The sequence below is a fragment of the Jaculus jaculus genome, chromosome 12 (assembly GCF_020740685.1).
Source record: "Jaculus jaculus isolate mJacJac1 chromosome 12, mJacJac1.mat.Y.cur, whole genome shotgun sequence".
In the NCBI taxonomy this organism is placed as follows: domain Eukaryota; kingdom Metazoa; phylum Chordata; class Mammalia; order Rodentia; family Dipodidae; genus Jaculus; species Jaculus jaculus.
Genome location: NC_059113.1, coordinates 33,944,133 through 33,959,116, shown reverse-complemented (window position 1 = coordinate 33,959,116; position 14,984 = coordinate 33,944,133). Strand labels below are relative to the sequence as shown.

The 14,984-nt window shown below is 44.4% G+C and overlaps 1 protein-coding gene across 12 annotated transcripts in view; it reads right to left on the bottom strand.

Annotated features, from left to right (window-relative positions):
• Positions 1-14,984, bottom strand: part of Pigl (phosphatidylinositol glycan anchor biosynthesis class L) — a 60,828-nt gene that overhangs the window by 5,774 nt on the left and 40,070 nt on the right. For 2 of the 12 annotated variants that reach the window (XM_004663102.2, XR_006632919.1), the window contains exons 3-6: positions 12,384-12,474; positions 9,427-9,494; positions 4,474-4,505; positions 2,196-2,329 (exon numbers count right to left, since the gene is read on the bottom strand). In XM_004663102.2, the coding sequence (XP_004663159.1) occupies positions 2,196-2,329; positions 4,474-4,505; positions 9,427-9,494; positions 12,384-12,474 (325 nt within the window). Of the gene's footprint in view, positions 1-2,195; positions 2,330-2,565; positions 2,588-4,473; positions 4,506-6,926; positions 7,083-9,426; positions 9,495-12,383; positions 12,475-14,984 lie in introns of those variants that run through there. The other 10 variants (XM_045131254.1, XM_045131257.1, XR_006632921.1 and 7 more) reach the window with 9 other exon arrangements.

The following is a 14,984-nucleotide window of genomic DNA, read 5'->3' as shown; positions in this document are numbered from 1 at the left end:
TGCACAAGGTGACACAAGGAGACAAGGTCATGCATGTGCATAAGGTGGCACACATGTCTGGAATTTGACTTCAGTGGCTAGAGGCCCTGGCACACCAATTCTCTCTCATTAAAAAAAAAAAAAAAAAAAAAAAAAAAAAAGAAATAGCTAATCTTTCAAGTGTAAAAGATCTGAAAAAGAACAGAATAAATCATCCTGGGGCTAGAAAGATAGCTTAGCAGTTAGAGGTGCTTACTTTAAAGTCTTACTGTCCAGGTTTGATTCCTCACATATAGCCAGATGCATAAAATGGCACATGCATTTAGAGTTTGTTTACAGTGGTAGGAGGCCCTAGTGTGCCCATTTCTCTCTCTTTCTCTCTTTTTTGGTTTTTTGAAGTAGGGTCTCGTTCTAGCCCAGGCTGTAATTCACTATGTAGTCTCAGGGTGGCCTTGAACTCAAGGTGATCCTCCTACCTCTGCCTCCCGAGTGCTAGGATTAAAGATGTGTGCCACCATGCCCGGCTCTCTCTCTCTTATACAAATAAATAAAATATTTAAAAACATCCTGGCAGGAAGGAAGATATTTTAAAGAGATACTTGTCTCTCACTTTGGCAATCATTGAAACAATGCCTCCCAAGAAATTGAAATTTCTCCGTGAAATAAAGCAGGACACAAATAATAAAGAACAGCTGGTGCATGCCTATAATCTCAGCACTCAGGAGGCTGAGACAGAGGATCAAGAATTCAAGGCCAGCCTGGACTATGTAAGACCCTGTCTCAATCCCCTGAAATTAATGATCTATTAAGCAAATAAGAGAAAATTAATGTTTCAGTTCATTATACACTCTCAGCATCTATTTAAGTGCTTCTTAGTAGGTACAACTATTTATTGTGGAAAATTTAGAAAATAAGGCTAAGCAAAAGAAAAAAAAAGTGTGTGTGACATTATCTTGCATTTTTAAAAAAGATTTTATTTTTATTTATTACACCAGACAGAGAGGGAGACAGAGAGAAAGAGTGAGAATGGGCTTCTAGCTGCTGCATGCAAACTCCAGACACATGTGCCACTATGTACATTTGGCTTATGTGGGACCTGGAGAATTGAACCTGGGTCCTTAGGCTTCGCATATGCCTTAGCTGCTAAGCTATCTCTTCGGCATTATCTTGCATTTTATTTATTTATTTATTTATTTATTTTTTTGATTTTTTGAGGTAGGGTCTCACTCTGGTCCAGGCTGACCTGGAATTAACTCTGTAGTCTCAGGGTGGCCTCGAACTCTCGGCGATCCTCCTACCTCTGCCTCCCGAGTGCTGGGATTAAAGGCATGCGCCACCACGCCCGGCTTATCTTGCATTTTAATAAAACAGCTCTCAGTTTTCAACATGTTGTTCCTTTCTCTCTGTGGTAGACTGACGTCTACTGAAGGTTGCACCTAAAGTCATCTGGAGTGGTTCTCCTAGACCCACTGTTTCCATCCTCTGCAATGGTTCTCAGAGTCACCTACTCCACTGCAAGCTAAGAGTATTCATGAGAGGCTCAGTGGGTGTGGCTCTTCCTAACTGGCAAATGGACTTCTGGAATCTGCCTCTGTGACTCTACACAGACAGCCCCCCTCTGGCAGATCTCAATTCCTCTTGGATAAAAGTTGACAGCACTATTCCATGTGCAACAGTGGGAAACTGGTAACCCGACACGTCCAACACTAAGGGATCTGTGATATCTTTTAGGACGTTCCTGCACCGTGAGCAAGAGGAGCCACTGCAATACGACTATGTAACAACATGGGACAACTTATATATATATATATATATATATATATATATATATATATATATATATATATATATATATATATATATATATATGGGCTCAGGGTAGCCTCGAACTCAGTAATCCACCTGCCTCTGTCTCCTAAGTGCTAGGATTAAAGGTGTGCACCACCACACCTGGTGCTTCTATGTATTTCTAAGTTTCCTAAAGTAAGTATGTGCCATTCAATTATTTAAAATGTTGTAATCAGAACAAAAATCCAAATCATTGGAAATTTATGTCTCTCAGGTCTACTGACCTAGTCTATCTGATATTCAGGGCAAAGCAGATGCTGAACCCTGTGTAAAGTCTGTGAGAGATTCTGTCAAGGCAGGGTTTTGAGGAGCTGGGGGACTTGAGCCCCAATTCTGAGTGGGGGCATCAAGGAGGTCACAAGCCTCACCTTAGCCTGTGCCACTTCTTTGTTGGTGAGCACGAAGAGGACATCCTGAGGGTACAGCAGAGAGCAGAGCAGGTCCAGGAAGGACAGGTACTTCCGTAGCACATTCACAGACTGAAGTGTGAGCACAGAACAGCCTAGGTTGGGAGGGGTGGGGAGACGTGAGTAGCTGTGTCGCTTCCAGCCAGGTGTTCCCCTGGGGACTGACCCCCCCCCCCCGCCGCCCTGGCCTACAAGGGGCTGGAGGGATGGCTTAGCGGTTAAGGCATTTGACTGGAAAGCCAAAGGATCCAGGTTTGGTTCCCCAGGACCTATGATAGCTAGATGCACAAGGGAGCGCAAGCATCTGGAGTTTGTTTGCAGTCGCTGGTGGCCCTGGTGTGTCCATTCTCTCTCTGTCAAATAAATAAATACAAATAAGATATTTAAAAAGAAGAATGACTAGAGAGTTGGAGAGCTGGCTTAGCAGTTAAGGCATTTGCCTGCGAAGCCTAAGGACTCATGTTTGACTCTCCAGGTCCCACGTAAGCCAGATGCATAAAGTGTGTGGTGGTTTGATTCAGGTGTCCCCCATAAACTTAGGTGTTCTGAATGCTAGGTTCCCAGCTGATGGATATTTGGGAATTAATGCCTCCTGGAGGGAGTGTATTGTTGGGGGCAGGCTTAAGGGCTTTATAGCCAGGTTCCCCATGCCAGTGTTTGGCACACCCTCCTGTTGCTGTGGTCCATCTTCTGTTGGCCAGGGGGTGATGTCCACCCTCTGCTCATGCCATCGTTTTCCCCTGCCATCGTGAAGCTTCCCCTCAAGCCTGTAAGCCAAAATAAACCTCTTTTTCCCAGAAGCTACTCTTGGTTCGGTGATTTCTACCAGCAGTGCGAACTGGACTGCAACAAAGTGACACAAGTGCGCTAGGTCACTCGTGTGCACAAGGTGATGCCCATGTCTGGAATTCGACTGCAGTGGCTGGAGGCTCTGGCATGCCAGTTCTCTCTCATACACATGCACTTTTACATAAAGACAAAAAAGGTCAGCTTGTTGGGTTTGCCTCAACAAACAAACAAACAAACAAACAAACAAAAACAGCTGACTAGAGAAGTTAAGCAGACATGCTATACAGTAAATAGAAAATGCCAGTGGGGCCCTGTCACTTCCTATGGGTGAGGAAGAGTTCCTACCTCAAGCATTTAAGTATGTGTTTGGCACTTATATCTGTAGCTCAGTACTAGAGTGCTTGCCTAGGGCTGGAGGGATGGCTTAGCGGTTAAGCGCTTGCCTGTGAAGCCTAAGGACCCCGGTTCGAGGCTCGGTTCCCCAGGTCCCACGTTAGCCAGATGCACAAGGGGGCGCACGCGTCTGGAGTTCGTTTGCAGTGCTGGAAGCCCTGGCACGCCCATTCTCTCTCTCTCCCTCTATCTGTCTTTCTCTCTGTGTCTGTCGCTCTCAAATAAATAAATAAATTAAATTTAGAGTGCTTGCCTAGGTTGTGCGTGGCCCTGAGTTTAACCCCCAGCACCATGAAAGAAAAAAGAAATGTGGGCTGAAAGTTAAGTTTGAATGGACAAACTGCCAGAGTACCAGAGGTTTTGAAAAAGGCCAACCTACCCTGTGAGGAAACTAGGCAGGTGTGGGGACAAGCCTGGCACATACGACATGGGCCCTGCTGATAATATATTTACCAGTGGAAACAACCTGGACCTGCCATGCACACCTAGCTGAGTCGTGAAGAGTGGCCTGCCTTCCAGCCCTTTCCTCTGCATAGCCAGGGGCCTCTACGTGTACAGGGATCCCTCAGTACTCAAGGGGAACTGTCCAGAATGCCCACAGATTCCACAATTATCTATGTTCAAACTGCACAGTATTTACACAGAATCTACCCACGTCTTCCTGGTAACCTTAAAATATCTCTAGGTTACTTATAAGAGGACCACTGTGAGTTTGAGGCCAGCATGAGCTACAAAGTGAGTTCCAGGTCAGCCTGAGTGAGAGTAAGACCCCATCTCAAAACAACAACAAAAACAAACAAGCAAACAAACAAAGCACACATACATATACATATATAATACCTAATATAATGTAAACACCATGGAAATAGCTGTCTTATTTAGAGACTAATGACAAGAGTCTGAACATGTTCAGTACAGATGTCACCCCTAACATGTAAAATCTATAGATATAAAATGTGCAGATATGGAGGGCTGACCATATACACACTTTTTTCCCCAATAAGTTTCTTAGAGGGGTTGCAAACTAATGGCTTTTTGCAAAAGGAGCAGGCCTTACCTTTAGGCAACTTCCCTTCTGAGTGCAGGGCCCTGGAAGAAGAAAAGAACAGGGTATGTTCACAGGCTGGGCTTTTGAAGGAAGGCCCGCAGGTCCCATGTTCGCCCTCCCCAGACTCCCAGGTGGTTTACTTCATGTAAGTCATTATTCAGATTTCTAGGATTCTATACCCTGTCTATGGCTTATGAAATGATCTGGTAAAATATCTGCTCATTAGAGATAAAGGAAACTACATTGGACCCTGCAAAGTTATTAAAAACAAAACAAAGCAAGCAAACAAGCAAAAAACCCAAAGCTTTATTTACTTGAGAGAGCGCAAGCATGGGTGTGCTGTGGCCTCCAGTCTCTGCAAACGAACTCCAGATGCATGTGCCACTTTGTGCATCTGTCTTCATGTGGGTAATGGGGAGTTAAACCTGGGCTTGTAGGCTTTGTAGGCAAGTGCCTTTAACTGCTGTGCCAGTCCCTCAAGAGACTTTTAAAAATTTATTTATTTATTTATTTATTTATTGATGTAGGGTCTTGCTCTAGCTCAGGCTGACCTGGAATTCACTATGTAGTCTCAGGCTGGCCTTGAACTGACAGTGACCCTCCTACCTTGGCCTTCCAAATGCTGGGATTAGAGGTGTGTGTCATCATACCCAGCAGAATATTTTAGTTTTCAAAAATAATTTTTAAAATTTGTTTATGAGAGAGAGTGTATGTGTTGTATATATGGGTGTGTCAGGGCCTCTTGCTGCTAAAAATGAACTCCAGACACATGTGCCACTTTGTGCATCTGGTTTTATGTGGGTCCTGGGAAATTAAATCCAGGCTGACAGGCTTTGCAAGCAACAGCCTTCAACCACTGAGCCATGTCTCCAGCCTGAGAGAATATTTCAAATTAACACTTCCCCCCTGGTGTTGCCTCTCTCCTTTATGATGTTCCCAATTCCTGCTTTTTAACAATTTTAATTTAATTTATTTATTTGACAGAGAAAGAGGGTGCAGAAGACATAGAGAGGGAGAGAGAGAGAGAATGGGTGTGCCAGGGCCTTTGGCCACTGCAAACAAACTCTAGACATGTGCGCCTCCTTGTGCATCTGGCTAACGTGGGTCCTGGGGAATCGAACCTGGGTCCTTTGACTCTGCAGTGCCTTAACAGCTAAGATATCCCTCCAGCCCTCCATTCCTGCTTTCTGACAATGCAAACTATTCTGAACTCACAGCCCTAAGAGGAGAGATGATTAGAGATGTCCAATATCACTGGCCTCTGGACTGCTTCCTGGATTTGTTGTTTGAAGGCTGGGGACAGAGAAGAAGTGGTGAGTAGCCCAGCCTGTCATACACAGACACATATATATAAATAAGGCCTCTTGGGAGAAGGGGTTAAAGTAGCAAAGTTGAAAGTGTTGACAAACCCATGAAACTGACTCCCTGCCACGTCCTGAGAAGTAGAAAACCCTGACAATAGTTTCTGGGATCCTGAGAAGAAGGTGACTTGTTTCACATTCTCAGGAGTGCCCTTGATATAGTCCTGCCTTGGAGTGGATAATCTGGTGATGAGAACTGGAGAAGGACCTACTAGGCACTTAGAGGCAGAGACCCCAACCATAAGCAGTCCTGACCTACCGAGAGGCTCTCCCTCCCTCCCTTTCTCCCCCCCCCCCCCCCCCCCCGAAGTAAGGTCTTACTCTGCTCACTCTGATCCAGGCTGACCTGGAATTAACTATGTAGTCTCAGGGTGGCCTTGAACTCTTGGCGATCCTCCTACCTCTGCCTCCCAAGTGCTGGGATTAAAGGCATGTGCCACCAGCTAGGAGGAACCCTGAGCCCTTACTCTCCACATGGGCTCCTTTATTACCTCCAGCTCCCAACATGGCAGGAACTCCTTGAAATTTCTCTTTTCTTTCCATGGTTTTTCCAGGCCCTCCACATGGAATGTCTAGCCACATGGGTGTTTTTCCTTGGCTCTGTACGTCCCTCAACAAATATAGTAATTTAATAGTTCAAAAAAACTCACCATTGGGGGTTAGGGAGTTGACTCAGTAGTTAAAGGTGCTTGGTTGCAAAGCCTTCAGGATTGGGCTCAATTCTCCATCACCCAGACCCAGAGTAGTACATGTATCTGGAATTTACATGTGGTACATGTATCTGGCAAGAGACCTTAGACCATCTATACTCATACACACAAATAAATATGTCCAAAATAAGATAAAACTGTTTAAAAAATAGTAAAACTTGGGCTGGAGATATGGTTTAGCAGTTAAGGCACTTTCCTATAAAGCCAAAGGACCCATGTTTGATTCCCAGGACCCACATGAGCCAGATGCCTGGAGTCCATTTGCAGTGGCTAGAGGCCCTAGTGTGCCCATTCTCTCAATTTCCCTCTCTGTCTCTCCTTTCAAATAACTAAATAAGAATATTTTTTAAAAATAGGGCTAGAGAGATGGCTTAGTGGTTAAGGCACTTGCCTGCAAAGTCTAAGGACCCATGTTCAGCTCTCCACGTTCCACGTAAGCCAGATGCACAAGGTGACATGAGCGCAAGGCGGTGTGCACGTGTGCACCGTTGGAGTTCAAGTACAGAGTCTGGAGGCCCTGGCAGGCCAATTCAGTAATTCATTCTCTCTGTCATTAAAAAAAACAAAGGCTAGTCTGTTGGGTGTGCCTCAAAAACAAAACAAAACAAAACAAAACAAAACAAAACAAAACAAATTTAGACAGAGATGATGAATACTGGAGGCCACCTCTGGAAGTCACACCCAGCCCTCACCATGTGGAGAGAGTTTTACTGAGCAAGGCTTTGAAGGAAGCCCTGGGGATGGACCCAGAGGTCTTGAGTGGGACCAAGAAACTGTAACAACACATATCTACACTTAGGGCCTCTGGCTGGGTCAGGTGAGCAGTCTTTACAGAAGGGGGAGCAGTGTGGCTTCCCTTCATTTTTACAGTTAATGAATCAGGGAAGACTGTCTGGAATGAGTATGTGGGTAAGAACAAGCCTACAGAGCCCTCAAGTTGGATCTATTTTCATGTGTATCTACAGAAAGAATAGAGAACTTGGATTCTCAGACTCTTGTTCTATCTCTGCTATCAGTGAGCTTTGTGCTGGACAAACCCCTTCACTGCCTCCAGCAAATGAGAAGGTTGGACTTAATGCTGCGGAAGATGTTTCCAACATAGTTCATGGCTTCAGTCTAAAAATGTTGAACATATTTAGACGAAGGGTCAAAATAAGTTCTACCAGCTGCTCTTTTCTCTCATCAATACCATGGTCAGGCCCAGCACACTAGTGACCCGGGTCCAGCAACAGCACTTCATTAGTGGACAGGAAACATAGTTTGTATTCGTGTGACCCTAAGTCATCGAATGTCTTTGAGGTTCCATTTTGGTTTCACTGGTAAAATGTAGATAAATATCAGTAGAATGTCTGTGAAAAACAATGGGATCTTTTGTTCTTTTTGAGGCAATGACTGGCTATATAGCCCAGATGGGTGTGAACTTGAAATCTTCCGACTTCAACCTCCCAAGGGCTGAGATGACATGCGTGCATCAACATGTTTTGCACAAGTAAGATTTGACATTATGTATGCACAGCTTCTTTCTCTAAAGAAAGACTGGAAATAATCTACAAAGTCCATAATGGAACATGACAAAATAAGTGTGTATAAAAGGATGAAGAAGATAAACTGGGCTGGGCATGGTGGTGCACACCTTCAATTTCAGCAGAGGTAGGATTGCTCTGAGTTGAAACACCTGCCTGAGACTACATAGTGAATTCCATGTCAGCCTGGGCTACAGGGAGATCCGACCTTGAAACCTCCCCCCCACAAAAAAAAGAAGATAAAACTGGGCAGACGGGCCCACAGGCTCACTCACTCATATGTTCAGGTGCTATAATGGGATGAAGACGATAAAATGTAGCAGCCCACCCACAGCCTCAGTCATTCATAGAAATCTTTTTCATGTGCCTTTCTGTGGCCAAAGTAAAAAGAGAAATGAAATCAGTTACTACATTTGCAGTAACCAGGGGGTAAAAATAAAATTCAACTGTTAAGGGCTGAGGAGATGGCTTAGCAGTTAAGGCACTTTCCTATGAAGCCTAAGGACTCATGTTCAACTCTCCAGGTCCTATGTAAGCCAGATGCACAGTGACTCAGGCACACACGGTTGCACATGCGCGCAAGGGGGACACACATCTGGAGTTCGAGTGCACTGGTTTGAGGCCCTGGTGCCAATTCTCTCTCTCACTCTCTGTCTCTCTTACTCTTGCATTAAAAAACAACAACAACAAAAGCAGTCTGTTAGGCTTGCCTCAAAAAAAAAAAAAAATTCAATTGTTAAGGAATGCATGGTAGTGAATACCTATAATCCCAGAATTTAGGAGGCCCTGCATAAAAAACAAAACAAAACAAAAGGCTGGGTGTGGTGGCACACTCAAGACCCAGAGATAGGAGGATTGCTGTAGAGTTGGAGACCAGCCTGAGACTACATAGGGAATTCCAGCTCAGCCTGGGCTAGAGTAAGACCCTACCTCAAAAAACAAAGAAACAAGGCGGGCGTGGTAGTTCACACCTTTAATCCCAGCACTTGGGAGGCAGAGGTAGGATCGCCCGTGAGTTCAAGGCCACCCTGAGAGTAAAGAATGAATTCCAGGCCAGTCTGGGCTAGTGTGAGACTCTACCTCGAAAAACCAAAATCAAAACCAAAAATATAAAAACAAGGAAACAAATTAAAAACACCAAAACAACAACAGAAAAAACCCACACCACTACCAACAACAAAAACCCCAACATCTAAAAATAAAAAAACATTAAAATTCCACTGTTTAAGAGGTTCCTATTACAAATTGTGTTGCAAAGAGGATGTACAACAGGGCCAACAAGAGCTGTAGTAGGTTTCAAATGCAATAGTAGGTTTTCTAAGCAAGTGAATAAACCATCTTCCAAGTATATTATCCAGAGAATCATACCTCACGGCCATGTACAAAGCAATGTGATTGCTGTGACCACTGACGCCCCCTGCATCAAAAGTCACCACCTGTAGAGACAGATGGGGGAGGAAGGGTTCATTCAAGCCTATCTGAATGATTTCTCAAAGTAGTTATTATCATTTTTTTCTTCTTATTTTGGTATCCATTTATTTATTTGGGAGAAAGAGAGAATGGGAACACCAGGGCCTTTAACCACTGCAAACACACTCCAGACGCATGCGCTACCTTGGCTTTACGTGGGTCCTGGGGAATCAAACCTGGGTCTTTAGGCTTTGTAGGCAGGCGCCTTAACTGCTGAGCCATCTCTCCAGCCCCTTGGCTTTTTTTTTAAAAAAATTTATTTTGTTTATTTATTTGAGAGAGGAAAGAGGCAGACAGACAGAGAGAATGGGCACACCAGGGCCATCAGCCACTGCAAATGAACTCCAAATGCATGCACCTTGTGCATCTGGCTTATGTGCGTCCTGGAGATTTGAACCTCGGTCCTTTGGATTTGCAGGCAATGTTCCCAGCCTCCCCTGTTTTTCATTTGAGGTAGATTCTCTCTAGCCCAGGCTGGCGGGAATCGCTCTATAGCTCCAGGCTGCAACCTTCTACCTGGGATTAAAGGCATGCACCTCCACACCTAGCACTGTCATCATTTCTTTGGGAAGGAAAGGGCAAAGATTCAAATCCCTGAAACTTTCCAAATTCTGGAACATCTGAATTGAGTTCTGAACACATCGATGGCGTGTGACCATGGGTGTGGCTGATTGTAATGACTGCTGCAGGGCCCCATCCCCTCAATTCGAAGGTGAGATTCAGAGATTATTCTGGTTAGGGTGGTGGGTAACCTCAAGAGTACTTATGAGAGGGAAGAGATAGGAAGAAAGGCCGTATGGCAATACAGACGTGATCTGCTTTAAAGATTGAAGAAGGGACCTGAGCATGAGGGGTCATGCCTGTGATACCAGCATTCTGCAGACTGAAACAGAAAGATCAAGGCCATCCTAGGCTACATAGTGAGTTCAAGGCCAGCCAGGTATGCATAGCAAGGTCCTGCCGAAACAACAAAACAAAACTGGGTGTGGTGACATGCACTCATAATCCCAGCACTCTTTATTGTGAGGTCTATCCATCCCTTAATTTCTCTCTCTCTCTCTCTCTCTCTCTCTCTCTCTTTTTCCTTCTTCCCTTCCCTTCCCTTCCCTTCCCTTCCCTTCCCTTCCCTTCCCTTCCCTTCCCTTCCCTTCCCTTCCCTTCCCTTCCCCCTTCCCCCTTCCCCCCTCCCCCTCCCCCTCCCCCCTCCCTCCCTCCCTCCCTCCCTCCCTCCCTCCCTCCCTCCCTCCCTCCCTCCTTCCTTCCTTCCTTCCTTCCTTCCTTCCTTCCTTTCTTTCTTTTTGGGTTTTCGAGGTAGGGTCTCACTCTAGCCCAGGCTGACCTGGAATTCACTAATTCTCTAATTGGACTGGAGGGCCGCTCCATGAGAGGGAATACATCCCTGATACTGAAAACCTACAACAGGGGTAGTCATGAGCCCTAGGGGTGTAACATCTGCTGCTGTCTGGCTAAATGTATAAACTATGCTCATCAAACTGCCCAGTAAGCACTTCTCTTAATGTTCATACCCATATATTAATGCTACTCTCACTTTTGGTAAGATAATGTGGGGATCCCTAAGGGATGGACCAAGAAGTCAGGGGAAGCTTCTTTGAAAAAGTGCTCTTTTCAGATGGAAGTGACCTTGGGATGACCCAGAAGGCACCATGGTGCTGAGAAGAAATGACAGAGGAGTGCTCAGCACTGAAACATCTCTATCACACCTTCCATGGCTCAGAGTCCATTGCAGAAGAGGTGGCAGAAAGAATGTAAGAGCCAAAGGAAGGGTAGGACTCCTTACAATGTGTTCCTTCAGATACAAAATGGTCTGAATATCCACGACCTCACAGTGCCTGGCACTACCTACACAAGACCAACATAATAGGAGGAAAAGACTCTGACATCAAAATAAAAAAAAGAGACTGATTGAGAGGGGGAGAGATATTATAGAGAGTTGAGTTTCAAAGGGGAAAGAAGGGGGAGGGAGGGAATTATCATGGGATATTGTTTTAATTATGAAAGTTGTCAATAAAAATTATTTAATAAAAAATAATTATGACTTTTTTTTCCTTTCTTTTATTTAGCTGGGCATGGTGGTATACACCTTTAATTCTAGCACTTGGGAGGCTGAGGTAGGAAGACTGCTATGAGTTCAAGGTGTCTGTAGCTATAGAGTTCCAGGGCAGCTTGGGCTAAGTGAAACCCTACCTAAAAAACAAAAAAACCACAACAGAATTATGGCATTGCATATCATTTATCTTTAAAGTAAAAATAATGTTTTAATTGTGAAATTGCTTGATACAAGGGGAAGGTCTATGCCAGGGAAAGGCCATAATGCAGGCTCCTGGAAGTTGTATTCTCAGAAGGCAAGAGACAGGTGGGAAGAATAGAGTTTGGAAAAACAAACAAACAAGGTTGGAGAGATGGTTTAGCAATTAAGGTACAAGTCTGTGAAGCCTAAGGACTTAGGTTGGATTCTCCAGTATCCACTTAAGCCAGATGCATAAGGTGGTGCATGTGTCTGGAATTCATTTGCAGGGGCTAGAGGCCCCGGTGTGCCCATTCTCTCTATCTGCCTTGCTCTTTCTCTCTCTCAACTAACTAACTAACTAACTAAAAATATTTTTAAACTAACCAACCAACTAACAAACCTCTTGCCTCCTTCCTCTATCTGAGAGTTGATAATTCATTTATTTGGTCGGACAAATGATCTAACAGGAAGTATTTATGTATTTGTTTTTTGGTGGTTTTATGAGGGAGCACAGGAGGTTTGAGCCTCTTTATAGTGTAGCCATGGAGCAGGACTGGAAGTGGGAAGGCAGCCACAGGTTAAGCTGTAGAAACGAGGGGTGACTTACCAGGTTGGTGTCACTGACTTCTATATGTTGAAGCAGAGCTCTGGCCACACGCTCTGTGTCCCACCGTACTCCTGGGTCATCTGGGAAATCCCTGCAAATCCGAAGCACAAGTTAAAACATTTTGTATTTTCTTCTTTCAGGCAGGTCTTAATCTAGCCCAGGCTGACCTAGAACTTACTCTGAAACTAAAATTTAAAGGTGTGTGCCACCACACCCAGCTAATTCTGTTTTGACAACCATGTTGGCAGACTGGCATTTGTACAGGTTGACTAGAGATGGAGTTGCCATTTTGTCCATGAAATAATTGTTGTTTTGAGGCTGGGTCTCACTTTACTCAGGATGATCTGCAACTCTTCCATAGCCTGGCTTACCTCAAACTTTCAATTCCCTTGTTTCAGCCTCTTGAGTAGCCTAGATCACAGGGCCACCAAGCTTGGCTTGAAGGTGCTTTAATGCTTATGTGTATTTATTTTCTAATCCTTATATACACTCTGACAAGTCTAATTTAATTACTTTCTTTTATGGTTGGGAAGACCTGGTTAGAAGATAATTACTCACTTATATGTAAAATTACATAGGCCCTAAGGAGGCTGTATAGGGATAGAGCTCACCTTAAAAAGACTAGTTTTGTCAGATGCAAGATGGCAGATCTCATGCAGTGCCAAAGGAGACTGAGCACCATTCCTATAGACCACAGAGACCACATATGCTTCTGCCTCAGCATTTCTCCAGGACCAGCCTCCTGCAGGATAGTGTGCAGCACAGCACATTCATCTGTTACCATTGCCATTTTGATCCATAGGCTGTTCTTGAACCTCAACATTCTAATGCTGACCTTACAGCTCAAATCTATCACACGGTGTTTTTCTCTTTTTTCCAAGGTAGTGTCTCACACTAACCCAGACTGACCTAGAACTCAATCCCTATATGAGACTGTATCAAAAGAAAAGAAAGGGCTGGAGAGATGGCTTAGAGGTTAAGGTGCTTGCCTGCAAAGCCAAAGGACCTTGGTTCGATTCCCTAGGAGGCACGTAAGCCAGCTGCACAAGGTGGCACATGCAGCTGGAGTTTGTTTGTAGTGGATGGAAGCCCTGGTACACCCATTCTCTCTCTCTCTCAAATAAATAAAATTATTTTTAAAAAAAAGAAAGAAAGAGGGCTGGAGAGATAGCTTAGCAGTTAAGGCACTTGCCTGCAAAGCCAAAGGACCCAGGTTTGATTCCCCAGGACCCAGGTAAGCCAGAGGTACAAGGTGGCACATGCATCTGGAGTTCATTTGCAGCAGCTGGAGGCTCTTGCATGCCCATTCTCTTGTTCTCTCATTTTATCTGCCCCTCTCTCCCTTTCTCTCAAACAAACAACTAAAAATAAAAATATTTTATTTTGTTTCTTTGTTTTGTTTTTTGAGGTAGGGTCTCACTCTAGCCCAGGCTGACCTGGAATTCACTATGGAGTCTCAGGGTGGCCTTGAACTCACAGCAATCCTCCTACCTCTGCCTCCTGAGTGCTGGGATTACAGGCGTGCGCCACCATGCCCGGCTTTAAAATAAAAATATTTTAAAAAAGAAAAGATTGTCTAAAGAGAACAGGCAATTAATTTATAAAGGAAGCAATGAAACTGCTGAAATAACAGTGTATGTTGATTCTCAGAAGAATGAAAGAAGCTGGGTGTGGTGGTGCACACCTTTAATTCCAGCACTTGGGAGGTGGAGGTAGGAGGATCAGCATGAGCTCAAGGCCACCCTGAGAATACATAGTGAATTCCAGGTCAGCATGGATAGAGTGAGACCCTACCTCAAAAAAACAAACAAAAAAAAAAAGAATAAAGCAAGATGACTGTGGAGAAGAACTCAGGGCAGGGGCAGTCATAGTGCTAGTGGAAGCTTAAATACTACAATAAGAAGGCAATTTGGCCATAGGTAATTGTGTGCCCTTTGGCCCTAAGCTTCTATAAAGTGATCTTAAGGAAACAGAGAAACTTAAGGACCAAAGTCAGTGCAGGCAGATATTCATACTCATAAGGACAGTTGTTGGCAGCTTTACCACCAGGGTACAATATCTCAGTTTCCTTAATTGGGGCTTATAAAAAATGCTAAAAATAACACAGTTTTTTGAGGCACATTCAGAAACTAAGGATACACTCAAGATAGGGAATGTATACAGGAACAAAACCACAGTCCCTAAACTTGAATTTTGCTCTACTCACAAGACACAGTCACATGAAAGAGAACTAGAAATACATGAAAAGGAATTATATTTTGAAAACAAGTGTGAGAGAACTTCCAAACCAAGGGCTCTGAATATACCCAAGCCTTCTGACAACTATGCCTCAGCTTCCTAGAAAACAGGGTAGAGGGAAGACCTAGTTTATTGGGCAGTGTGGACTCTGGGGAGCAGGAGTAGGCCACAGAGGGAGGGAAGTTGGGAAGGAGGGGGGCTTTATTGACTTGGCCCAGGTCAAAGTTGTGTGGTCCTATGGGTCTCTAAAAAGTTGTATGTAAAGCATCTTAGAACTGTCCACCTGTCCAGGAGGAGGTGAGAGAGTACTTATCTCTGAAGGGTGTTTGCTCTCCACCTGTCCAGGCAGAGGTGAGAGATTAT